General features: G+C 46.3%; 1 protein-coding gene across 2 annotated transcripts in view; it reads left to right on the top strand.

Moving 5' to 3' along the window:
- Fanca (FA complementation group A) overlaps positions 1 to 25481 on the top strand; it is a 53303-nt gene that overhangs the window by 6221 nt on the left and 21601 nt on the right. For both annotated transcript variants that reach the window (XM_050165134.1, XM_050165133.1), the window contains exons 7-22: positions 2572 to 2684; positions 3245 to 3324; positions 3959 to 3992; positions 5242 to 5305; positions 5807 to 5919; positions 6322 to 6398; positions 6736 to 6877; positions 7201 to 7334; positions 11298 to 11408; positions 13392 to 13487; positions 13571 to 13630; positions 15744 to 15832; positions 17152 to 17212; positions 17293 to 17342; positions 20175 to 20251; positions 25073 to 25186. In XM_050165134.1, the coding sequence (XP_050021091.1) occupies positions 2572 to 2684; positions 3245 to 3324; positions 3959 to 3992; positions 5242 to 5305; positions 5807 to 5919; positions 6322 to 6398; positions 6736 to 6877; positions 7201 to 7334; positions 11298 to 11408; positions 13392 to 13487; positions 13571 to 13630; positions 15744 to 15832; positions 17152 to 17212; positions 17293 to 17342; positions 20175 to 20251; positions 25073 to 25186 (1415 nt within the window). The remainder of the gene's footprint in view (positions 1 to 2571; positions 2685 to 3244; positions 3325 to 3958; positions 3993 to 5241; positions 5306 to 5806; positions 5920 to 6321; positions 6399 to 6735; positions 6878 to 7200; positions 7335 to 11297; positions 11409 to 13391; positions 13488 to 13570; positions 13631 to 15743; positions 15833 to 17151; positions 17213 to 17292; positions 17343 to 20174; positions 20252 to 25072; positions 25187 to 25481) is intronic.

Here is a 25481-nt window from a genome sequence, read left to right as displayed (position 1 = left end):
GTGTCCCTATGCATGCTTTCTTTGTGTGTGCCTTGTGATGATTTTTTTGTGTATATATGTAAATGTACATGCTTGTATGTGCACACCTGGACACATGTTTGTAGAAGCCAGAGTCAGTGTTGGGTGTCTTCCATTTTGACCCAGGGTCCCCTTGAACTGGGAGCTAGCCAACAGCCCCAGGGGTCTTCTTGTCTCTGTCTCCCCAGCACTGGGCACAGGGAGCAATTCACTGATTGAGCCATCGTACGTTTGGTTTTCAGCCTCCACATGGAAGCTCATAACCATTTGTATCTCAGGTTCCAGGAGATAATGCTTTCTGACTTCTGCGGGCATGGCGTGCATATGGTATACAGATGTATAAAATACTCTACACATAAAAAGGTTTTAAATAAAATTATAAATAAACATAAAGTCAAACAACTTAAGGTGACTCTCAGTTATATTCCAAGATCAAGACCACCCCTGGGCTGCATGAGACCCTGTCTCAGAAAACGCCACGAAAACATTAAAGAGATGTCTAGCTAAACATAGTTGATCTATGTAATGAATAATATTTATTCCTTTCTGAAATCACCTTGGGAGCCTGACGTTATTAGTCTGTGTGCGGGTGTACATGTGCCAAACACTTGTGTGGGACTCCTCTCACCTCTCACACCTGGTTCCCTGGTTGAACTCAGGCTATCAGGCTTGGTGGCAACCCAGATAAGGAGCTTTTATGACAAGACATAACCTGATAAAGATGGAATAATCAAGCACATGGGCCAGCAATAAGATAGTCAGCAAGCTTGAAGATCTGTCCTGATCAGCAGCGGGGTGAAAGACAGCCATCTAGACTGCTTTATTTGTTCATAAAAACGAGTATTGCAAGCAATTATACCTCAGGAGGTCGAGTGAAAAAGTCCCAGAAAGGCCCTGCAAGGCCATTGAAGGGTTTGGAACCTCAGGCCCCTCTAGACCATAAGAAGGCTGGAGGCCTAGTGTGGGACATCAAACACAGTTGAAATATCACGAAACCAGGTGGCGCTGTGACATAGTTCCCAGAAAAGAATTTTTTCAAAAAGTTCAATTTTTCCCTTATATGAAAAAAGAAAGAAAAATAAATAAAGACAGACCAGAGTGAATCAAAGAAAGAATAAAAGTGGAAGTATAAAAAGATGAGAAGAGCCAGGCAATGGTGGCACACCCCTTTAATCCCAGCACTTGAGAGGCAGAGGCAGGGGGTCTCAGACTTAAAGGCCTGGGCTACAAAAGGACATCCAGGGCTACACAAAGAAACCCTGTCACGGGGGCGGGGGAAGGGGGTGAAGATAAGAAAAGCTGTTTTTAGGATCTTGAAGTAGGAAGACCTAAATATGACAAAGCTCAGAGGCTAGAGAAGATTAATAAACTTAATTCCATGGAGAGCACGTCTCCTAGTATATGCACATCAGGACATCAAATACAAAGAAAAAAGTGGACAGGGTCAAAGGTGAAATGCACATTTTGATAATTATTGGTAGAGACTTGTGTATTCCTCTTGGTACTAGATAAAGTAAGTTAAATTAGCAGTGCAAAGCTGGGTGTGATGCACATGCCTTTAATGCCAGCACCCAAGAGGCAGACGCAGGAATTTCTGTGAGTTCAAGGCTAGCCTAGTCTACACAGAGTTCCTGGCTAGCCAGGTGGCACAGTGAAATCCCAGTTTGAAAAAAAAAAAAAAACAAACAAGCCAGTGTTATAGCCCTGCCCAAACATGGCAAAACACAGTAAGATAATCTCCCTGAAATACTCTGCTAGGGAGAGCACTCGAAGTACACAAACAGAGGTTTGGGGGGTATCTCTGTTGGTAGAGTACTTGCCCTCCATGCCCAAAGCCTCCAGATTCACTTCCTAGCACCACCAGATGTGGTGGCATCTAGCCATAATCCTGATACTGGGAGGTTGAAGCAGAAAGATGAGAGTTCAAGGCCAACCTCAGCTACAAAGTGCATGTAGTCTGGGCTGTATAAGACCCTGTTTCAAGGGGCTGGAGAGATAGCTCAGTGGTTAAGAGCATTGCCTGCTCTTCCAAAGGTCTTGAGTTCAATTCCCAGCAACCACATGGTGGCTCACAACCATCTGTAAAGAGGTCTGGCGCCCTCTTCTGGCCTTCAGGCATACAGACAGAATATTGTATACATAATAAATAAATATTTTTAAAAAAGACCCTGTTTCAAAAAGAAAGAGGAAAAATAAGTACACAGAATTTCTGAACTAGAGCTGAAAGTGCAGGTTGAAATCTTTCAAGATAGGTTCTCTACCAGCAAAGCGTTTTTTGTTGTTGTTGTTGTTTTGGGGGGACAGGATAGGGGATGAACCTGTTAGTGATTATTTCATTGTCACTGAGCTACTTTTTAATTCATTTATTTATTTATTTGTTTGTTTGTTTGTTTGTTAGCTCTTACATCTTAAATTAACCCATCTCTAATCTGTGTATAGCCACGAGGCTGTGGCTTATGGGCGAGGTTCTGACTTCTTTCTCCTTCGGCAGCTACATGGCATTATTCTTACCCAGCCAATATTTCCAACCTTGGTTTTTTTGTGTGTCCTCAGCCATCCTGACATGCAGGCCATGACCACGTGGCTCTTCAGGAACCTCTGCACTCTGTGTGAACAGATAGAAATGCCAAGCCCGTCCTCTGATGCCACTAAAGCCATGCTTTCTGGTATGTTCATAGCAGGCGGGTCCCTGGGAACAACTATTCTTCTTGGACCCTGGGGTCTAAAGCAGTCTTCCCATTCCTGTGGGCCTAGAGCCTAGCCTGAGATCAACTCACCAGTCCAACCATGGACATCTGTTTTCCCTTGGGTAGCCCCAGCTCCTTTTGCTGTCTAAGTGATAGATTGTACTGCCAGCGGATGTAACACCAACTCGAAGATAGAAGCATTTGCTCTGGACAGGCAGCTTGTGGGTTTCTTTGTTTTTTGAGACAGGGCTTACTATGTAGCTCTACCTGGCGTGGAACTTGTTACGTAGAACAGGCCGGACTCAAACTCAGGTGTATACCTGCTTACTGCCCGGCCAGGCTTCCTTATTCTGATCTTTAAAATTCTGGATCAGCGGGGCTGGAGAGATGGCTCAGTGGTTAAGGGCGCTCTGCTTGAGAGCGATTCCCTGGTCTGTGTCCACATGTACTCCCTGGAGCTGGGGCGTCTGTGAGTCACTGCTGTTTGGAGACCATCATGCTTATAAACTAGTCTGCGCTTTTTGTTTTTAATCTCACAGGTTTTGTGCAACTGTTGGTTTCAAGCGCATTTCCGCAAAGCTCAGAACCAAGACTTGGGGAGCCTGAAAAGATGACCCGGGTAGGAAAGAAAAACAAGACTGGAAGAGAATTAGACTTTTTTCGGTGGTGTGTTGCGGGGGTGGGGTGGGGTGGGGGGGTGTTTGTTTGTTTTCAAGACAGGGTTACTCTGCATAACCCTGACTATCCATGAACTCACTATGTAGACCAGGCTGGCCTCAAACTCGGATCGTCCTGCCTCTGCCTCCCGAGTGCTGGGATCAGAGGCATGTGCCAACCACACCCAGCTTAATCTTGACCGTCGGATCTTCCTAATTCCACCTCCCAAGTGTGTTGGAATGAATTCTGACTGCACCACCACTCGACTGTATCATGCTGCCACAAAGACTTGTCTCTTTTTAAAGATAATCTGCCCATCTGCCTGCCTGCCTTCACCTCTCTCTCTCTCTCTCACACACACACACACACACACACACACACACACGCACGCACGCACGCACGCACACCCTCAGCACAATTTACCTGCATTGTTAAGGGAATGAAGAAAGAAACTCCCAAGAGTGGGAAGGGTTCCAAGGGAAGAATACCTTTCAGGCACTTTCTTATTTTGCTTCAAGCTAGCAAGACATTCTCTTGTGTATTGCCAGCATGAGACTGCTTGAAAATTTCTGAGAGAATTTCCTTTCTGTTGGCAGGTTGCTACTGACGTCCTGCAGAGAATGCTGACTTGTAAGTTTCTGGGTCGAGCCCTAGGCTGTAACTAATTTGCATAAGAGCCATTCTAGCAGGTTCCAGTCTTTCCACCTGAAGCTACCCACCTCTGCTTCACTGCCTCCAGAGGCCCTGTTTACGTCACATATGTAGTGTGAACGCCCTTCTCTCTTTTTGGTCTGGTTCTCAGTTCTTCCTTATGATCCCATGTTAATTCATTTTTTATTAATGGATTATTTGTTTATTTGTTATGAGACTTTGTAGCTCTGACTGGCCTGAAACTCACTGCGTAGATTAGGCTGGCCTCAAACTCAAAGAGATCAATCTGCATCTGACTCCTGAGTCCTGGGATTAAAGGCATGCAACACAATGCCCAGCTAATTTTTTTTCAATTATTACCCTTATTATTTTTACTATATATGGGTGTTGGGGGAGGCTGCTTGTTCGTTCCTGGCTACCCAGACCTGGAATAATTACACAAAACTGTATTAATTAAAACACTGTTTGGCCAATAGCTTAAGCATATTTCTGTCATACTTTTATATCCTAAACTAACCTATCTCCATTAATCTGTGCATCACCACGAGGTCATGGCCTACCAGCAAAGTGTCGGCAGGTTCCAGGGTAGGCAGGTTCCAGGGTAGGCGTCTGTCCCCAATGGTGACAGCGCATGACTTCTCACTGACTCCGCCTTCTTTCTCCCAGCATTCAGTTTAGTTTTCCCACCTAGCTCTATTCTGCTAAGCCACTGGCCGAAACAGATTTATTCATTAACCAATAAAAGCAAAACAGACGGAAGGACTTCCCACACCATATGGGTATTCTACCTGCATATATCTCTATGCAGCGTATGTTCCTAGTGCTTACAGAGGCCAGAGCAGGGTATGGCTCCCTCTGCAAGTAGAGTTACAGTTATGAACTGCCATGCAGGTGGTGGGAACTAAACCTGGCTTCTCTGAAGAGCAGCCAGTGCTCTTAACTGCTGAGCCATCTTTCCTGGCCCCACGTTTGCAGAGTACTAGCCTGGCGTGTTCAATTCGTAGCACCGCATACAGCATTTATGTTCTGCATGTTCTCCTGAACTTTAGGCTTGCAGATCTCAGTGTCTGGTGGCACTTAGGTGCTTGGTGGACCCGGTGTCATCGAGGAGATTCTGGACCTTCAGAGACCCATGGCAGAAATTGGTCTGCTGACCGAGAGTGCTCGGGATGACACAGGACAGGCCGTGGGGCTGATGCTTGTTTTCTGTCCTGTGTTCTGTTGTCAGTTGTACTTGATACCCTGGATGCTGGTCCACAGGTGACGTCGGCTTACCAGGCAGCAAGGGGCTGGTATGTCTGAGAGACCTGCTATTGTTCATGTGAACTGTATGTTTGCTTCACTGGGAAGCATGGCTTCTTAAACGCGGCAACGGTAGCAGTAGCCAGCCGGGTACTATCTGCCGGTTGACGGCTTTGGGGGAGATTGTTGCCGAAGCACCGGGAGGTCTGTCTAGCCTTCTCTGAGATCCTGTTTAACCTCCAGATATCTAGGGTGTGGGATCCTTCAGCCCCTCTTTTCTGTCGTGTGCCCAGTGTGACCCCCCTTCCATGTGTCTGTCTTCAACTTTGGTATGCAGCACCAACCTTCCTAATCTGTATCTAATCGCCTGCTTCTGGACTCTTGACACCCTCAGATAATTCCCCTCTCTTGTTGAAACTACATATCCCTGCGTTCATTTGCCACCTGTGGCCGTGTGGCCTGGCGGAGAAAGTGCCTCCCTGGCTTGAAGGCGGGTGCTCCAGGCGAGGGGCCGTGCTTTCCTCCTTGGGCACCCCTCATGCTCTTTGTAGGTTGAGTGCATACTCTGGACATGTATGCTGTGGTATGATCGGAGTGGATTCTCACAAGAGGTTCTTCAGCCACACTCTAACCCAGATTCTGACTCACAAACCCGTGCTGAAAGGTAGGTCACCGTGCTGCGTCTGCAGTCCCCTGCACACTCTGGGGCCTCTTCCCCTATACTTTGGGGAAACTCTGATAGAGATACCAGTGATCCTTAGGCAGATTTGTGGCTCTGAGCCCTGTGGGTTAAATAGAGCACTTTGAGACTCCTTGAGTTAATGACAGTTTACCCCAGAACCAATTTTCTGGAACCAAAATTCCTCTGACACTGAAGGGTGACCTCAGTTAACAAAGGAAATGACAGTGTCTGCAGTAGTTGGGAAAAAAATTAAAGCAGGGTTGTCTTTTTCACTTTGGAAAAAACTTTCTTTTCATTTTATTTCACATTTTAAAAAATGGGTTTTTGTTTGGTTGCTTTTGTTTTGTAGTAAACTCTGACTTGAAGTTTGTTTTTCCTGCGCAGTGTCTGACGCCATTCAAATGCAGAAGGAGTGGAGCTTTGCAAAGACTTGTCAGGAGCTCGCCACTCTATACTGCAGGGTGAGTGTGGGGTCCACTCCCTGCTTGGGGATTTCAGGTTTAAGACCAGATCAGACTGGTTCCTGCGAACACTGCCCCTGTAAGGAGGTTCAGGAGTACCCAGCAGGCACAACTGTCCTCGTAGGGATTGCGGTTCAGGATCAGGAGGCTGACCTTGTCCTTAGGCAGATGAGGATGCTTCCAGCCAGTGCTGACCACTACAAGAGAGGAGAAATATGGCGGCCACTGTTGAGGCTCCTCCCGAGTCTGCACTTCTCTGGTGCTGGAGTGGATGGGCTTGAGAGAGTGAGCAGAGGGGCCGGTTGCCTGTCTGAAGGAGCTAGGGCTGGTATTTCAGGTCTTGGTGATGCTGGGTCCAGGGGAGTCAGTTGGCCGTTTGCAGGAAGTCCTGGAGACGCAGGAGGTGAACTGGCAGTATGTGCTCTCCTGTCTGTCTACACTGGTTGTCTGCTTTCCCGAGGCACAGCAGCTTTTTAAAGGTACGTGTTCCTGGGAGCCCCACGATGCCTTGAGCACACGTGTGTGTTATCTGCTCATGTCAGCTGAATCCCAGTGAGTAGAGGCTTAACACATTAGTGATGCCCTTCACTTACTTAGGACTTAGTAGAACCTTGTCTGTCTGTCTGGTGATGTTAGTGCTACTTCTGTGAGTCTGAGGCAGTTTGTACCCAGCATGGGCTTGACTAGCTATCTAAAGCTCATGTTTGGGTGTATACATCCTTCCAGCTCAGATACTCAAATTTTGTGAGTGGGCTGAGCTGCCCTCACCTGCCTTCTTTCTGACAATGTCATAATCTCGCAGACTGGGTGGCCTCTTTGATGGCCCATGCCTTTGAGAGCTACCACCTGGACAGCATGGTCACTGCGTTCCTGGTTGTGCGTCAGGCTACTCTGGAAGGCCCCTTTGTGTTCCCATCCTACGCAGACTGGTTCAAGGTGAGTCACTGGGGACGTGGGTCATGACAAACTGATGTTCCAGAGGGCTCAGGGGAGGGCTGTTGGCATCCCGTGCTGTGGTCAGTTTGGCGAGCTTGGTCAAGACAGACCCTAGAAGTTTTCTCCTGTGCTCTGCTCACAGCCCAGAGGCTCTGCGTTTGTCCTGGAGGGATCCCCTGTTTGCTGGACTCTCTTTTTCTGAAACTTTCTAAGATGGGAAACTGTTCAGCAGAGTAGAAGCAGTGGCTGTTTCTTTGTGCCTCTTTCTTCCGTGAACGTTCTTAGACATGTGCCTCTTCCTTGCGTGACCCCCATCCCCCCTCTTCTGCTTTTGGCTGCACTGTGCTCCTGAGCCTGAGAACGATCAGTCTTACCTTTTTAGGACTTTGAAAGTACGGATCTCAGGTCATCCCAGGCCTGCTGAGTCTGTGCTGCCAAGGTAAAGTCTGGAGCGAGATCCTTGGCCAGCTGGTATGAGTACAGGTTTAGGCCAGGGTGTGGTGTGTGTAAGAGTCCAGATGCTTTCCACCATGGGTTCCAGGAATCAAACTCAGGTTGTCAAGTTTTTGCACAGCAAACGCTTAGCTGCTAAGGCATCTTGCCAGCCCTAAATTAACCATTTGTTTATTTAATTATTATTATCTATTAGCAAATAATAAGTTATTATTATTTTGAGACAAAGTCTCTCTGTAACTTTGCCTAGCCTGGAGCTCACTATATAGAACAGACTAACCTCCAACTCTCAGAGATCTGGCTATCTATGCCTCCTGAGTGCTGGGATTAAAGGCCTGTACCACCATGCCATGTTTAAATTAATTTTATTTCGATGTATGTGTGTGTGAGAGAGAGAGAGAGAGAGAGAGAGAGAGAGAGAGAGAGAGAGAGAGAGAGAGAGAGAGAGNGTGGTGATGACGAAGACAGACAGACAGACAGACAGTGTGTATATCTGTTTATTTCGATGTATGTGTGTGTGAGAGAGAGAGAGAGAGAGAGAGAGAGAGAGAGAGAGAGAGAGAGAGAGAGAGAGAGAGAGAAACCTTTGCCATGGTGTGTGCATGCATGGAGGTCAGATCATGGCTCTCAGGGGTCTCTTTGCCACTTTTGAGGCAGTTAGACCTGGGAGGGTGGAGCCTGAAAATGAAGTGGAATGAAGTCTTAATGCAATAGCTAACTTTACTCAGAGCGTTAGACAGTTTATACCCTGAGGGTTAAGAAGTCACGGGAGTATTGCTCTATGTAACCACAAGGACAAGCTGCAAAACATGGACAAGGCGAAAACATGTTTTTCCGTAGAGGCATATAAAGAGATAACAAATGCCAGTTGTAATGACTTATTAAAGTAAGCCCACTCTTGTCCGCTCTGCCTGGGAGGACACGAGTGCACATTGCAAGAACAACTCCGTGCTGTTGAAGGAACTAAGGTGGCAAAGGTTCTTGTCTTGTTTTCTTGTAAGCCCTTGCAGTTCCCACGTGAGTCCATTCTTTTCTGTGTGTGGGGGGGGGTTCCGAGACAGGGTTTCTCTGTAGTTTTGAAGCCTGCTCTGTAGCTTTGGAGTCTATCTTGAAGCTCGCTTTGTAGACCATGCTTGCCTCAAACTCATAGAGATTCACCTGCCTTTGCCTCCTGAGTGCTGGGATTAAAGCCTTAGTCTTGGCTCAGCCGTTAAAGGCTAGGGTCACAACCGAATCCATTCTCGGACTGAGGTCCGACGCTTTCCTGCCACATTGTGTGATCTGAGAGTTGAACTCAGGTTGTCAGTCTTGTGTACAAATGCTCTTACCCACTGAGCCATGTCACCTGTCCTCATCTGTTGTTTAAGTTGGTGTCAGCCATGTTGCTTGGCTCTTAATCTATATATATATTTAAAACTACCAATGTGGGACTGGAGAAATAGCTCATCCATTAAGAATGCTGAGTGCTCTTCCAGAGGTCCCGAGTTCAAGTCCCATAGTAGCTCATAATCTGTAATGGGATCTGATGCCATTCTGATGTGTAGACATGCATACAAAGCACCCATATACATAAAATACATAAATATTTTTTTAAAGAATTAACGTAAGTCACAGTGTGATGGCATTTGTCTTTAACCACAGCGCCCAAGTGACAGAGGATCTCTTGAGTTTGAGGCTACCTAGTGAATTTCAGGTTAGCCAGGTGTGAGACCTTGTCACACACATACACCAAAAAACAAAACAAAACAAACCCCCAGCAAAACCCTATTAATGTTGTGTATGTATTTGGTTGCTGACATTGTACCATGCAGCCCCTGGCCGGCTCAACTTTGAGTCTGGATCCAGGGCTGCTAAGCTGCTTCCCTTGCCTTTGCAGACCGTCTGTCTCTGAGCTGCTTTTCCTGGCCCCACAAACTAGCATGGCATTATCAGCAGTTCCCCTTCTTGTGGAATGGTGTCTAGTTTTTTTTTTTTTTTTGCCTTTTTGTTTTTTTAAAAAACTATTTATTTATTTATTATGTATACAATATTCTGTCTGTGTGTATGTCTGCAGTCCAGAAGAGGACACTAGACCCCATTACAGATGGTTGTAAGCCACCAAGTGGTTGCTGGGAATTGACTCAGGACCTTTGGAAAAGCAGACAATGCTCTTAACCTCTGAGCCATCTCTCCAGCCCCTGGTGTCTAGTTTTGTTGTTTGAGGTTTTTTGTTTGTTTGTTTGTTTTATTTTTCAAGACAGGGTTTCTCTGTGTAGTCCTGGCTGTCTTGGAACTCACCCTGTAGACCAGGCTGGCCTTGAACTCAGAGATCCAAGTGCCGGGATTAAAGGCGCGTGCCGCCACCACCATCTGGCTGAATGGTGCTTAGTGTCTGCAGTATAACATGAAAAAGAATTGTCTGATCTTGACAACATGTATGCTTCCCCAAAACCATTGCAAGGCTTCATTCAGTTCACTTGCGTTCAATGTTTGGCCCAAACATGCATCACACATGGCCAGCATAGCAGGAGTCTGTGTGGTTTAGGGGGTTGGCAGTTCTCACATGTGGATTCTCTTTGCAAGCTTTTGTATGACAAACTCAGCATGGTGATTGACTTAAAGTCTCTGCTCCCTCACCATGTGCCTCAGCCCTATCCTATCCCAGCATCTATAGTAGCGGGGCTGCCTCCGGCTCGACCCTTGTTCTGTGACTCAGTGTCCTTGGTCAGGGTCAGGAGGCAGCACTTTGGACCTTTTCCTTGGCTGCCTATCATGTAATGACATTTCTGATTTTGGTGAGTTTGGAGACGGAGATTAATGTGTTCAGCAGAGTTTCAGCTGATGAAATGAACATATTTGTTGAGAGCCTTAGCCTGGGGGACAGACTGTGCTTCTGTTAGCTACAGGGTTCCAATCTTACTATTTTTGTTTGTTGTTGTTTCTTTTGTTAACTGTTTTTGGGACAGGATCTCACGCAACCCAGGCTGGCCTCAAACTCACTATATTGTAGAGGATAAACTTCACCCTTTCTCCTTCCTCCTCCACCTCCAGAGTGCTGGAGTCCAGGCTTGCACCACCTCACCTGTTTCTCTAAGGGTTGCTGGGGATTGAACTCGGGTACTGTGCATGCTTGACAAACGCTCCACCTACTGAGCCAGCTCTATCTGTACCTCTCTCTTGTTCTCGTTGTTTGCTATCTTGAGACAGGGTCTCATTATTAGTACAGTCTGGCCTGGAACTCACTGTGTATCCCAGTAACAATCCTCCTGTCTCAGCCTCCAGAGTTCTGGAATTAGAGACCCGAGCCCCCACATTCTGTCCAGAGATACTGTTATTATTTCCACAGCAGTCGTAGCTGTTCCTCTGATAAACTTGGCCATCTGGCAGAGTTTTAAGTCTGAACCAAAGTTACTTTTATTTCAGCAGCAGTCTTCTGTTTGGGGCAACCATAGCTACCGAGCCCTTTTTAGACAGCACAGCCCACAGGGTGGGCACCTACTGAGCAGTACCTGATGTGATCTCTATCTGCAGGAATCCTTTGGGAGCTCACTTGGCTACCACAGCTGCAGCAAGAAGGCCCTGGTTTTCCTCTTCAAGTTCCTGTCTGACCTTGTGCCCTGGGAACCCCCTCGGTACATGCAGGTAAGGAGCCAGCAGCTGCATCCTGAGGCGTTCTGCTCATGGTGTCCTATATGCAAGGGTCACCCAGCTTCCTGCAGATCAGCCTGAGCCAGGACTGGTTTCTGCTCTCCAACAGACAGTTTATTGATCATTCGATGCCCGGCATTGGTGTGCAGTGAACCAGCACAGGTACCTAGTAGCACCCACACATCCTCCTCAGGAGAAGCAAGTGTATTCAATCAGTGTGCAATAAAGTACCTGCCTCAGAGGCTCTCAGAGGGATGAGCAGGTCCAAGGGGGTCTGGAAAGATGTTTGGGGAAGTAAGTGTAGGAGGTTCTGTTTTTACTTTAATAGACTGATATGGTTTTATGGCATTTGAATTTCTGGGTCCTGGACAGATGGCTTAGCAGTTAAGAACACTCACTGTCCTTCCAGAAGACCTGGGTTCACTTCTTAGCATCCACATAGCTGCTCACAGCTGGCTATAACTCCGGTTCCTAGGGGATCTAATGCTCCCTTCTGGCTTTTGCAGGCACCAGGCACACACATGATGGGCTGACATACGTGCAGACAAAGCAGCCAAACCTATCAAATTTACTTAGAAAAAAAAAAAGGTCTGGATAGAGAGATCTCCAAACTTACAATGATCATTTCCTTCAGATTTTTGTTTTGTTTTTTAAAAGGCTTTGTGTAAGTGTACTGTTGGAGTACTTGTAACAAGGTGTGGTGGCCACTATAATCCCAGCATTTGGGAGACACAAGTAAAGGTCACTGTCATTTTGAGGGAGATTTGCTCAACAGAGGTTCTGGGACAACTAAGACTACTTTGTGAGACACTGTCTCACAACAAGAAGACAAACAAATCTTGAAGCCAGGATAGTGACACAGTCCTGTAGACACAGCATTTGGGAGGCTAAGGCAGGAGAATTAGAAGTTCTAGGCCAGGCCAGTCGGGGCTCCAAAGCAAGACCCTGTCTCAAATTCCCAGAAAGTCTGAAGCTAGGCACAGTGGTTATATAGTCTCAGCACTCCAGAGCCTGGGCACGAGACTTCAGGACCCAGGAGTTCAAATCCATCCTGAGGAACAGTGAAGTACTGTCTCAGTGGAGAAAGGAAGGAAGGTTTTTTTCTTTTTATCAGCTGTCTCCATTCCCCCACTTATGTGGGGGCTGGGTACCGGAAGCTCTCTTGCTGTTTTCACTAAGAAGTTTGATTTGCATTCCAAACTGAACGGGGATATGTGAGCAAAGGGAAGGACAGACTCCAGTCATCCCGGGGAACTAGCACTGAACCTGTCCCCTTGCCCCGAATCTAGACCCTTGTCTTTCTTGTGCGCTGTTGTTTGTGGCCAAGCTAACCATTTTTAAGACTGGCATGTGCCAGTATAGATAGTACCCTGCCACACATACGCCTGCTGTTGAAGTATCTGTCCTGAGCTCCCAGCCTCCAGCCCTGAGAAGTGAGAAGTCTGGACACTGAGAGCCTTTCCTCCTACTCTCTTGAGTCTAACCAAAGATACAAGGAACGTGAAGTCATTTGTGCAGACCTGCAAGCAAATTCTAGCTGTCTCCTTTCCTGCCTTTTGAACTTGCGTCGTCTTGTTGAGCATGGCAGCCTGTCAGTCTCTCCCTGGACTCAGGTTCTTTAAACCTGGCACCTGTGGTCAGTTTAATTTTCTCCCTGGTAGGAAGGGCAGCCTTCTCCTGTGGGTTTGTTTGAGACAGAGCATCACTGTACCTCTAACTAGCCTTGAACCTGCTACGTAGACCAGGCTGGCCTTGAACTTGACACGATCTTTGCCATTGCCTACTGAGTGCTGGGATCACAGGTGTGTTATCCTTACCACACCCATCTTCTTGTGGGTTTTGGTTTCAAAAAATTAGATGTCTTGTGCCTGCTAGCAGACATCTCTTATTGTCTCTGTTTTCATTGCCGTGTGCTGCTGGTGTCCTGGGGAGAAGCTCTAGGATATCCTGGCATTGCTGCACTGTGCTCTCTTGTAGGTGCACATTTTCCACCCACCGCTGGTCCCGAGCAAGTACCACTCCCTCCTTACAGACTACATCTCGTTGGCCAAGACGAGGCTTGTTGACCTCAAGGCAAGTCTACCCACTGCTCTAGCCCTGCCCGGGAGTACCCAGTGTGTGTCTTTGTAGTCACATGTTGTTTTTCCCCTTTGAAGGTTTCCGTAGAGAACCTGGGACTCTACGAGGATTTGTCCTCCTCTGGGGACGTTGCTGAGGTAATGTGTACCAGGCTTTTGCTTTTAGGCACCAACTAGTTCCCAGATCATGACATAGAGATTCATCATAATTTTTGAATGCTCGGCCTAGCTCGGGCTCATTTCTGGCTAGCCCTTTTAACTTAAATTAGCCTGTTTCTCTTTATCTACCTTTTGACTCAGGGATTTTTCCTTTTCTTTCCTTCTGTATATTTTTCTTTGATTTCTTCTTATGTCTGCTGCCTGGCTGGCCTTGGGCATCTCCCTCATTCTCTCCTCTCTTTTTCTTCTCTGTCGTTCCTTTCAAGCCTTCATTTCTCCTCCTATTTATTCTCTCTGCCTGCCAGCCCCACCCATCCTTTTTCTGCCTAGGCCCGTTCAGCTCTTTATTAGATCAATCAGGTGCCTTAGGCAGGCAAACGTAACACGCCTTTACACAGTTTAAATAATATTCTGAAGCATAAACAAATGTTTTATCTTTGCCTAGTTAGAATAATATTTCACAGCTAGGCAGTGGTGGCTCATATTTTTAATCCCAGCACTAGGGAGGCAGAGGCAGACAGATCTCTATGAGTTTGAAGCCAGCCTGGTCTATAGAGCCAGGACAGGCTCCAAAGCTACACGGAGAAACCCTGTCTCAAAAAAAAAAAAAAAATTCCACCACAGTAATGAATGTTGGTTGACCCACAGTCTTTGGTTCGCTTGTCTTTTGACTTGAGTGATTTGGCCTCTAGAATCCTCTATTTGGTTCATCTCCAGTGAAGCTGGGTTGCCTGTTTTCCTGAAAGTGTTTTGTTTCTACTGTCCCTTGGAGTCTTTGTAGACAACACCAGCAGAGGAGAGTGGCCATGTTCAAAGACAGGCCTGGGCTACAGTGGATTCTACTCAGGGTTTGTTTTTTTTTTTTTTAAGATTTATTATGTAAAAAAAAAAAAAGATTATGTATACAGTGTTCTGCCTGCTTGTATGCCTGCACACCAGAAGAGGGCACCAGATCTCATTACAGATGGTTGTGAGCCACCATGCGGTTGCTGGGAACTGAACTCAGGACCTCTGGAAGAACAGATCAGCCTGTGCTCTTAACCTCTAAACCATCTCCCCAGCCCTCTCCTGAGGGTTTTTTAGTTTACGTGGGTTTTCACTAATCTTACTTACCTAATTTGTGTGTGTGTGTGTGTGTGTGTGTGTGTGTATGTGTGTGCAGCTGAGCATGCTTTAGAGGATAACTTGAGGGAACTGGCTCTCTCTTCACCTAGCAGGTCCCAAGGACTGAGTGTAGTTTGGCGGCTTGGTGGCAGGCACCTTACCTACTGCACCACCTTGCTGGCCCATTTTTATTTTTTATGACATTGTCAGAGGGATGGGGTGTGCATGAGTGTGTGTGGAGGTCAGAGGGCAACTTGTGGAGTGTTTTCTCCTTCACATGGATCTAGGGGTCTCTAGGATTCACAAGCCTGTGTGGCAGACATCACCCACTGAGTCATTTTGCCTCTCTGTTTTTCCCATCCCTATTTTCTTTTCTTTTTTTCTTTTTTTGGTTTTTTTGAGACAGGGTTTCTCTGGAGCTTTGGAGCCTGTCCTGGAACTCTCTCTGTAGACCAGGCTGGCCTCAGACTCACAGAGATCCTCCTGCCTCTGCATCCTGAGATTAAAGTGCTGGGATTGCCGCCCAGCCATCCCCATTTTCTTTGTGACAGGCTCATGTGTTTCAGGCTGGCTCCAAACTACTTCAGTCTCTGTGTACTTGGATCACAGACATTTGCCACCACACCTAGCTTTGACTTTCCATAAATTTTTTGAAATCTCAAAGTGAAGTCTCTGCTGTGGCCTACCTCGAAGCTTTCTGCCGTCTCCTCCCCTGGAAGAGCAGCAGAGGAGAGGTAGAGAAACGGCTCTGCCTAGAGGAGTTAGGGAAGTGGCACAGCTGAGCTGACCCCAGGGCCCATGTGAGCGCCAACATCAGGACCTGGTGTTCGCGACTACTCCAGGTTGTACAGTGCCCATCTCACTTATTACCTCTAAAATGTCCAGAAACTCGTGCCCGCAAGGGGCAGCAGGTTGGTGCCGGGCTGGTATGCTTGCTTCCTTGCTTCCAAGTCTTCATTCTTTCTCATTCCCTCCCTGTATGAACTAGCCTCAGAGACAAGCGATGCAGGATGTTGAGAAGGCCATCGTGGTGTTTGAACAGACAGGGAAGATCCCAATGCCTGTTCTGGAGGCCAGGTAGGAAGCAGCTGCTGTAGAACACCTGCTGGCTACAGCATGTCCAGACATGGCCGCGATGCCATTAGCATGCTGGGACTCCTGAGCCTGTCTGACCTGGATCACAGGGTCACATGGGGATGGGGGTGTGCTGTTCTGACAGACAGGATTCAGTGTGGATGCTGTGTGAAAGGGGAGGTCTCGGGGCAGCCTAGAGCAAGGGTGGGTCTGTGTCATCTACTTTTTGTTTCGAGACAGAGTTTCATTGAGCAACCTTGGCTGTTCTGGAACTCTCCGTGTAGACCAGGCTGGCTGCGAACTCGCTGCCTGCCTCTGTCTCTTGGGTGCTAAGGTTAAGCGCATGTTCCACCATGTTCACCTCTGTGACAGCATACGGTACCCTCAGTCTCTGAAAAGAGCAATAGATGGCACCTATCTGAAGCCGTGTGGGAATGAAGGATTACTGACCCAGAGTTTAGCAACAGAATTTTAGTTCGTGCTTCCGAGGTGACCAATGTGGAGCCATGCTAGGGAATTGAGTAGCTTTATTGAATTCCTTTGTGGTCCCTGAACATCCATCAATGTTGGTGAACTGAACCCAGCTCATGGAGTTTTGAGATCACTTCCAAGCAGAAAGCTCATGGTGGCGTCATTGCAACCCCTCATAGCCTGAGATTAACCTGGGTTCCATGGCCAGCCCTGGGGAGAGTAAACACGGTCTGGATCTCGTGGACCATAGGCTCATTGGTATCGCAGTGTGCCTTTGTGAGAAACATTTTAGAACTTAAAAACATGATCAAACCCAGCACTTGGGAAGCATAGGCAAGCAGATCTCTGTGAGTTTCAGGCCAGCCAGAGATACACAGTGAGATGCCGCCTTAAAAGCAAAACAAAACCCGCATGATGAATATGATTGTCCAGCCTGGCCTGGTGTCACCCACCTGTGATCTCCGCACCTGAGGGATGGGGGCAGGTAGAACAGTTGGGATTTGCCACACAGTGAGATTGAGGCCAACTAGGGCTTCCTCAGACTCTGTCTTTAAAAAATGAAATGAAAGAAAACAAAAATGAGGCCGGGCGGTGGTGGTGGCGGCACACACCTTTAATCCCAGAGGCAGGCAATCCCTGTGAGTTCGAAGCCAGCCTGGTGTATAAGAGTTCCAGGACAGCTAGGACTGTTACACAGGGAAACTCTGTCTCAAAAAAACCCAACAAAACAAAAAAAAAAAAAAAAAAAATGAAAGCCGTGAAATGAGCACTGCCTTCTGGACTGTGAGTGGCCTGGTGGGAGACGCCTCCTGCGTTCCCTCGTTATCGTGTGTCTGCCTTTCTGTCTGCAGCATATTCAGAAGGTCCTACTACCTGTCGCGCTTCCTCCCAGCCCTGCTCACACCGAGAGTGGTGAGTGTACGCTCCTCTTCTATGCACACTCTGTGAGATGTGTTCCCTGCCTGCTGCTCACATGACTGCCCTTTCCACAGCTCCCAGAGGTTCCTGATTCCCGGGCAGCCTTTGTCGAGACTCTGAAGAGGTGAGCGAGAGCTTGCACAGAGGCTGCTCCAGTGGGTTTGCCTTATTTTAATTTTTTCCAATGGGTTTGGGTAGGGCAAAGAATTTGAGTTCTTTTGTAGATAAATTTACTACACGTATGTTTTCTTCATAAGATATTGACTCCAGGTAGGCGGTACTGCCACACGCCCTTGATCCCAGCACTCAGGTAGAGGCAGATGGATCTCTGAGTTTGATTGAGGCTAGTCTAATATACAGAGCAAGTTCCAGGACTACAAATCGAAACCCTGTCTTAAAAAAACCAACTAAAACAAAACAAACAAAAAAATCCCTGAGATTCTTTTTTATTTATGTATTATCATCCTTCTTTATTTATTTGAAATAAGGTCTCACCAAGTAGCTCTGGAACCCAGACATCCCTGTCTGCCCGAGTGCTGGGATTAAACCATGTGCCATCACAATGGCATTTATCTGTTTGCTTGTTTAGGGTTTATTTGAGCCGGGGTTACTTTGTAACATGGCTGTCCTGACACTCACTCTGTAGACCACAGTGACCTGGAACTCAGAGATCTGTTCGTCTCTGATTAAAGGTGTGCATCACCACCACCCAACCTGACCTTTATTTATCTGTTTTTATTTTTTTAAAAATAATTTATGTAATTTTTTTTTATGTGCATTGGTGTGAAGGTGTCAGACCTCTGAAACTGGAGTTACAGACAATTGTGAGCTGCCATGTGGGAATTGAACCCAGGTCCTATGGAAGAGCAGCCAGTGCTCTTAACTCCTGAACCATCTCTCCAACCCCATGGCTTTTACTTTTTATATAAAGTATTTCATATGCTTTATGCCCTTTATTCCACAGTGTTTCCTGAGCCTTAGAATATGTAGAGCCAGGGCTGGAGAGATGGCTCAGAGGTTAAGAGCACTGGCTGCTCTTCCGGGGTCCTGAGTTCAGTTCCCAGCAACCACATGCTAGCTCACAATCTATAATGAGATTTGGTGCCAGAACACTATATACATAATAAATATAAATAAATAAATAAATCTCTTTTTTTAAAAAAAAGAATATGTAGACCAGAAAATAAGGTAAAGGGCTGTGAGGCGCCAAGATTACAGGTTTGCACTGCTACACCTGGTTTTATTTATTCGTTTTGAGACAGGTCTTACTATGTAGCCCAGGCTGACCTCCCTACCTCTGCCTCCTAAGGGCTGGGGTTACCAGCATGGGCTGCCATGTCTGGCTTGAACTGAATTTAATGTAGCTAATATAGAAAATGGGCTCTATGTCTCTCTGTAGTTCTCTTTATGTACCTTGGCAGCTTTTAGCACCTTGTGGAATGAATTGGGTAACTTCCTTCCGTTTGCCAGAGCTATTTGTTGAATCGGAGATTCTACTCTGCTGAAGTTCGGCAGAGTGTTCTGAAAACATGTCTGTTGGCGTTTACATGGTATCTCCCTCCCTCCCTCTCTCCTCCCTTTCTTCCTTCTCTCTCTTCTTCCCTCCCTCCTTCCCTCCCTCACTCTCTCCCTTTCTTCCTCTCTCCTTCCCTCCCTTCTCCACCCCCCTCTCCATCTCCTTCCTTCCTTCCCTTCCTCTCTCTCTCTGTCCCACCCTCCCTTTCGGGGTACATGTAACTTATTTTAGGCTGTGCCTAGAGGTGCATCTGATCCTGGGTAGCAGAGGCCAGCCAATCTCCTCTGAGTTTAAGGATGACGTAGTCTGAATAACAGGTTCCAGGTTAGCCAGAGCTACACAGTGAAGCATTTTCTCATCAAAACCAAATAACCAAAATATTTTCTATTTCATCTAGTTGTTTTATATTCTTTTTTTCTTGTGGTACCTGGGATAGAACCCAGGGCCCTGCACACACCAGGCAACTGCACTTCTCGTCCTGTCTGAGCCTCATTCACGACAGTATGTTTTCATAGCAAGGTAGAGGTGCCCAGGGGAACTGGGGCTGCCTGTGTGTTTGCAGTGGCATTGGCAACAGCTGCCTGGTAGCACGGCCAGAACTGACACCTTCCCAGACATCCTGCCGTGTAACACACAGCTCTGCAATGACACTAGCAATGCGTTCAGAAGAGTTCAGCACAAATATTCTTGTGTGCTGTCTGAAATTGGCAGAATTCAGACTGGAGGCTGTGCTCCAAAGTAAAAACCCAGCCGGCAAGCCAGAATCATCATTATTAGAGAGGCAAGCTGGAGATGGAGCATAGAGACCAATTTTAAAATTAGCACTCGGTATTTATTACTAATACATGACATGGTATAAAAGTAGGTACCACTTGAATCTATATATATACTTTTAGAATCATAAATGTGATTTGATTTCTTCTAAAACTAATAAATAGCTAGATGTGTACCTCTTTGATAAAGTGTTTGCCTAGTGGGTTTAATACCCAGCACCGAAAAAAAGGAATAAAATACAAAACAATATAATATATACTGGTGATACATACTGTGCACGCCCTTAAGCCCAGCTCTTGGGAGGCAGAAGCAGGTGAATCTCGATGAGTTCGAGGACAGCCAGGAACAAAGCAAGTTCCAGGACAGCCAGAGATAAACAGAGAAACCCTGCTTTGAAAAACCAAAACCAGCTAGATGATGGTGGCACAGTGTGCTTTTAATCCTAGCACCCAGGAGGCAGAGGCAGGAGGATCTCTGTGAGTTCGAAGCCAGCCTGGTCTACATAGAGAGTTCCTGGATAGGCTCCAAAGCTACAGAGAAACCCTGTCTCAACAAACCGGAAAACAAAACAAAACAAAGCAAAACAATATACAGTGGCGTAATGGCTTTGGAATTAGGACCCTAAATGCTCATAATTGATGTGGACATTGCTTTCTTTTTACCTAGAGCAGATAAGATTCCCTCATCGTTATACGATGCCTACTGCCAAGCCTGTGCCACCGCTGAGGAGAAGCAGCCTGAAGGTAAGGTTCTTGGTCACCTTCTGTTCCTGTGCTTTCCGTTTCTGTGATGTATCTGTCACCAGCACCTGTGTCGGCATCCTCGGTGGTCAGGTTGTACTTACCAGGTGCAGGAGGCCTGTGACACTGCCTGATCGTGGCACCTGGGCACCAAACAATGTGTTAGCGACTCCCGGTTATTGTCCTGGAGGCCCTGACAGTTAGCACCTTTCTACCTCCAGGAAGTACAAGGTAGAAACCTGCTTCTGTACTTGATATCTTTTCACATGTAGCTCAAGGCCCGCAGCATAGCACAGTCAGGAATGATTATTTTCTAACTGGACTATTTGGATTGGAGCGGGTTGCAGGGTTTTTTGTTTTGTTTTTGTTTTTTTAATTTTATTTTGTGTGTGTGGGTGTTCTTGCCTGTGTGTATGTCTGTATCGTGTGTTCCCCTGGTGTTGGTAGAGGCCAGAAGAGGGGTCAGATCTCCCAGAACTGGAGTTGCTGACTGTTGTGAGTCACCATGTAGGTTCTAGGAATCAAACCCAGCAGCTAGCCTTCTGAACCACTGAGCCATCTGACCAAGGCTGGGGATCTTTGTGCCTATGAGAACAGTGGTAGAACTCGTTGGCTCTGGGAAGCTGTAATCAGTGAGCCGCTGTCCCTGCAGTGTGTGACTAGCATGCTCTATCCGCCCTATTCTTCAGTGCCGTGTGTCTCTGGCAGCTAGCATGATCTTCAGTGCCATGTATCTCTGGCAGCTAGCGTGATCTTCAGTGCCGTGTTTCTCTGGCAGCTAGCGTGATCTTCAGTGCCGTGTTTCTCTGGCAGCTAGCGTGATCTTCAGTGCCGTGTGTCTCTGGCAGCTAGCGTGATCTTCAGTGCCGTGTGTCTCTGGCAGCTAGCGTGATCTTCAGTGGGAGGAGCATCAGCAGAAGCTGCTGCTGTTTTGTCTTCAGATTTTCAATTATATATTAATTACTTAAACAGGGTCTCTTGTATTCTTGGCTTAGGTTTGAACTCTGTGTAGCTGAGAATGACCTTGAGCTTTTAAGCCTCGGCCTCCACCTCCCAAGTCCTGAGATTACAGGCATGTGCAGCCATACCCAGTTTTATGTGTAGTAGTGGCATCGGACCCAGGGCTTTGTGTTTGTTGGGCAAGCATTCTACCAACTGAATAACTGGATAATCACAAGTGCTGTTTATGTTTTTTATTAATCTATATCAATTATACAAAATAATTGGGTTTCATTGTGGCTTTCTTATACATACTTTGATAATGTATCACTCCTAATTACTGTCCTGTCCACCCCTCTCCCATTGGTCCCCTTCTTCTTTTTACTCTAATGCATTTTCTTTTAAATCTTGATGCCATGCCTGGAAGAAGATATTTGTCTTTTCAAATTACATTTATTGGTGTGTGGTGGGGGGGCTTGTGGCTATGGCTTTGCGTGTCCCAGGCACATAGGTATGTCAAAGGACAAGTTATGGGTTCTTTCTTTCTGCCTCCCTTGTGAGCCCTTGAGGTCAAATTTGGGTTATGAGGCTTGGCAGCAGGACCGTTACCACTGAGCTTGGTCCTGAGTGCTAAGATTATAGGCGTGTATGCTACACCCGGGTTATTTGTCTGTCTGAGCCTGGCTCCTTTTGATTAGCATAGTGATCTCCGCCATCCACTTTCTTGCAAACAACAAGATTTTATTCATTATAGACAAAAGCTCTGTTGTTTCTTTATTCATCCATTCGTTGATGACTGTCTGCGCTGACCCCATAGTTTGGCTACTGTGAGTGCCACAGTAAAACAATGGGCGTTTACTCCTTTGGGTGTGTGTCTAGGGGTATGCAGCTGGGCTGCCCTGGGTGCAGTTCTGCTTTTACTTTTAAGGAACGCATGCTGATTTCACATTTCCACTAACAGTGAATAAGGGTTCCTTTCTTTTTTGTTGTTTATTTTATTTTTTATTTATTTATTTTTATTTTTTGGTCTGTGTAGCCCTGGCTGTCCTGGAACTCGCTTTGTAGGCCAGGCTGGCCTCAAACACATAGAGACCCACCTGCCTCTGCCTCCTGAGTGCTGGGATTAAAGGCGCGCGCCACCACCGCCTGGCCATTGTTTATTTTTTTCATAATAGCCTTCTAAAAAAAGTTTAACCTACTTTATGTGCATGGATGTTTTGCCTACATGTATGGATGTGCACAACGCGTGCCTGGTGCCCGCCAAATCTTCCTGGAACTGGAGTTACAGATGGTTGTGAGCCTCCATGTGGATGCTAGGAACTGAACCCAGGTCCTCTGCAACAGCAGCCAGTGCTCTTAACTGCTGAGCCATCTCTCCGGCACAGCAATCGCTGTTTTGACTAGGGTGATATGGAATCTTGGAGTCGTTTTGTTTTTTCATTTCTGTGTTGAATAAAGGTAGTGAACAGGTTTTCCTGTGTTTATTGACTGTGTACTTTTTTTTTTAATGATGGGTTTTTTGAGGGGAGAGGGTGTTTCTGAGACAGGCTCCTTGTATGTCGTTGGTTGGCCTGGAACCTACCTTGCCAACCAGTCTAACCTCAAACTTATCCTGCCTCTGCCTCCTCACTGTCCCCCCTCCCCAATTGTTAGGATTACAGACATGCACTACCACACCTAGCATAAATTTGTTTTTATTTTTTATATTTTATAGTGCATATCAGTTATTCAGAGTGATGGATTTCACTATACCATTTGCATATGTGTGTTTCTCTTTAGCTCTTTCTGGTTCTTTTGCCCATTTCTTGACTGGATTGTTTTCTTTTGGTGTGTAATTGAGTTCTCCTTAGATTCTGGATATTATTCCCCGATAACATGAATAACTGGCAGAGATTGCTCTCCCATTCTGCAGCCTGTTGGCTTTGCTCTGCCAAAGTTTTTTTAATTTGGTACAATCCTATTTGTCGGTTCTTGCTATTAGTTCCCAAGATTTCCTATGCAGAAAGTTGCCTGTGCCTGTCTTCATGCGTGTTTCAGGTCTTACAGTGAGGGCTTCAGTCCGTCGCTAATTAATCTAATTGATCTGTACATGATGAGAGGAATGGTGTTCTTAAAACTTTCTGTCTTCTACTTACGGCTATCTTTTCTCCAGCTTATGCTTCTGGCGCCTTTTACAAGAGTTAGGTGGCCACAACTCATGATTTGTTTTTTGTTTTTGTCTTTTTCCTGAGTCCTCTCTTCCATTGGTTACATGTCCTTGTCCTAGCACCATGCTGGCTTTGCAACTACGGCTCCAGCATCATTTGAGCAGATATTAGGATACTCCTGTGCTGTTGTCTTTGCTCAGATTCCTTTGGTTGTCCTGAGACTGTCATGGAGGTGCCATGGAGGCTGTGAAGGTGCGGCCTGTGTGTAACACAGCCGTGAGTGGAGGTCGGAGACAACTTGTCGGGGCTGGTTCTCTCCTACTGTGTGCACCGCAGCGCATGTGTGGAGGTCAGAGACAATTTATCGGGGCTAGTTCTCTCCTACTGTTTGGATTCTGGGACTCCAAACTAGATTTTCAAGCTTGACCACAGGCCCGTTCCTCTCTGAGTCAACTTACTGATTCTTGTTTTTCTTTTAAAATATGTGGTATATCTTCCTTGATAGAATTAAAATGGTGTGCATTAGGAGTTTTAATCCAGTGCCTTTTGCAAATAAATGACCTCATTGAGTCTCCTTGCAATGAGTTAAGGGCTAGGAACTCTCTCCAATGCTTTAATGTCCTGTTACGAAGAGAGTATAGCCTTGTTACTTAAGTTTGGAAAATTGGGGCTGGAGAGATGGCTTAGTGGTTAAGAGCACTGGCTGCCCGCCTTTCCAGAGATCCTGAGTTCAGTTCTCAGTAACCACATAGCAGCTCACAACTGTCTGTGACTCCAGTTCCAGGGGATCGGACACCTTCACACCATGCACATAAAGAATAAATTTAAACAAATTATTTAAAAAGGAGGAAAATTTTGGGAAATTGAATACATTGCTATGCATCTGTGATTCTGAACCTGTCCCCAACTGCCACCCAGGCTGTGTTGCTGTTCCTTCATTATATATATTTTTTCACACTTATATATCACTTTTTTTGTAAAATTTTTTTATTTTATTTTTTGTGTATAGATGTGTTTGGTGCCCTCAGAAGCCAGAAGAGGGCATCAGATTCCCAGAGACTGGAGCTGCACATGGTTGTGAGCCACAGGGAGGGGGCTGGAACTCAAGCTTGGTTCCTCTGGAAGAGCAGGCAGTGCTCTTAATCCCTGAGCCATCTCTAGGCGCTCTCTCTCTCTCTCTCTCTCTCTCTCTCTCTCTCTCTCTCTTTTTATTGTCCTTTAGGCTTTCTCTCTCTCTCTTTTTTTTCTTAAACTTGTTTATGATTTTTTTTTTAATGTATGTTATGCTGGGCCATGCACTCCTTTAATACTAACTCTCAGGAGGCAGAGGCAAGAGGATCTCTGTGAGTCTGAGACCAGCCTGGTCTACGGAGAGAGTTTAAGGACAGGCTCAAAGCTACACAGAGAAACCCTGTCTCAAAAAAAAAAAAAAAAAAAAAAAAAAAAAAAAAAAAAAAAAGAAAAAAAAAAAAAAAAAAAAAAAAAAAAACAAAAAGGAAAGAAAAAGAAAAAAGAGTAACAAAAAGTATGTTGCCAGAATCACACCCAGTGCCGTTTTGCTTTTGATCTCCTATGTAGTAGCCAGCACCAGAGAGAAAGCCTCCCAGAGACTGAGTGCTGTAGCACAAAGCAGTGCACGTCAGCATTTCCCAAGTGTGTGTGGTTTTTCTGTTTATAAACAATCCCAGTGAATGTGATTACCATTTGACCTAATTTTTAATGTCCTTCCCTGATTCAGATGCCACCCCAGGAAAAAGGCCCGAGCCTGACCAAGCTGAACAGCCCCTGGGCCTGCTCACGGCAGCACTTGAAGAGCTCAGAGCTTTAATGACAGACCCCACCCAATACGATGGTAAGAAGGGATGGGCTGTGTGCGGTGGAGTGTTTGGGCTCTGTGTGCATGCATGTAGCCATGGTGATGGGGGCTGGCCTGTCATTTGCCAGATGAACCTGCCCACAGACTAGAGGATTCAGATGATGGGGACAGCCTCACTGTCCTCTCACACCCCCTGGACAGGGGGTGGCTCGTCTTTTTTTGTACCCCAATAAGACAGACGGTCAGGAGGAAGGAAACTGAAGTTCCTAAGCACAGATTCTTACTGACTGTCTACATGTACATCAAGCACCTGGAGTTCTCCCTGTCTTCT

This window comes from Alexandromys fortis, unplaced genomic scaffold (genome assembly GCF_014885135.2).
Source record: "Alexandromys fortis isolate MF-2015 unplaced genomic scaffold, M_Fortis_MF-2015_v1.1 scaffold_165, whole genome shotgun sequence".
NCBI classification, from domain to species: Eukaryota; Metazoa; Chordata; class Mammalia; order Rodentia; family Cricetidae; genus Alexandromys; species Alexandromys fortis.
This window is presented reverse-complemented; position numbering and strand designations above follow the sequence as displayed.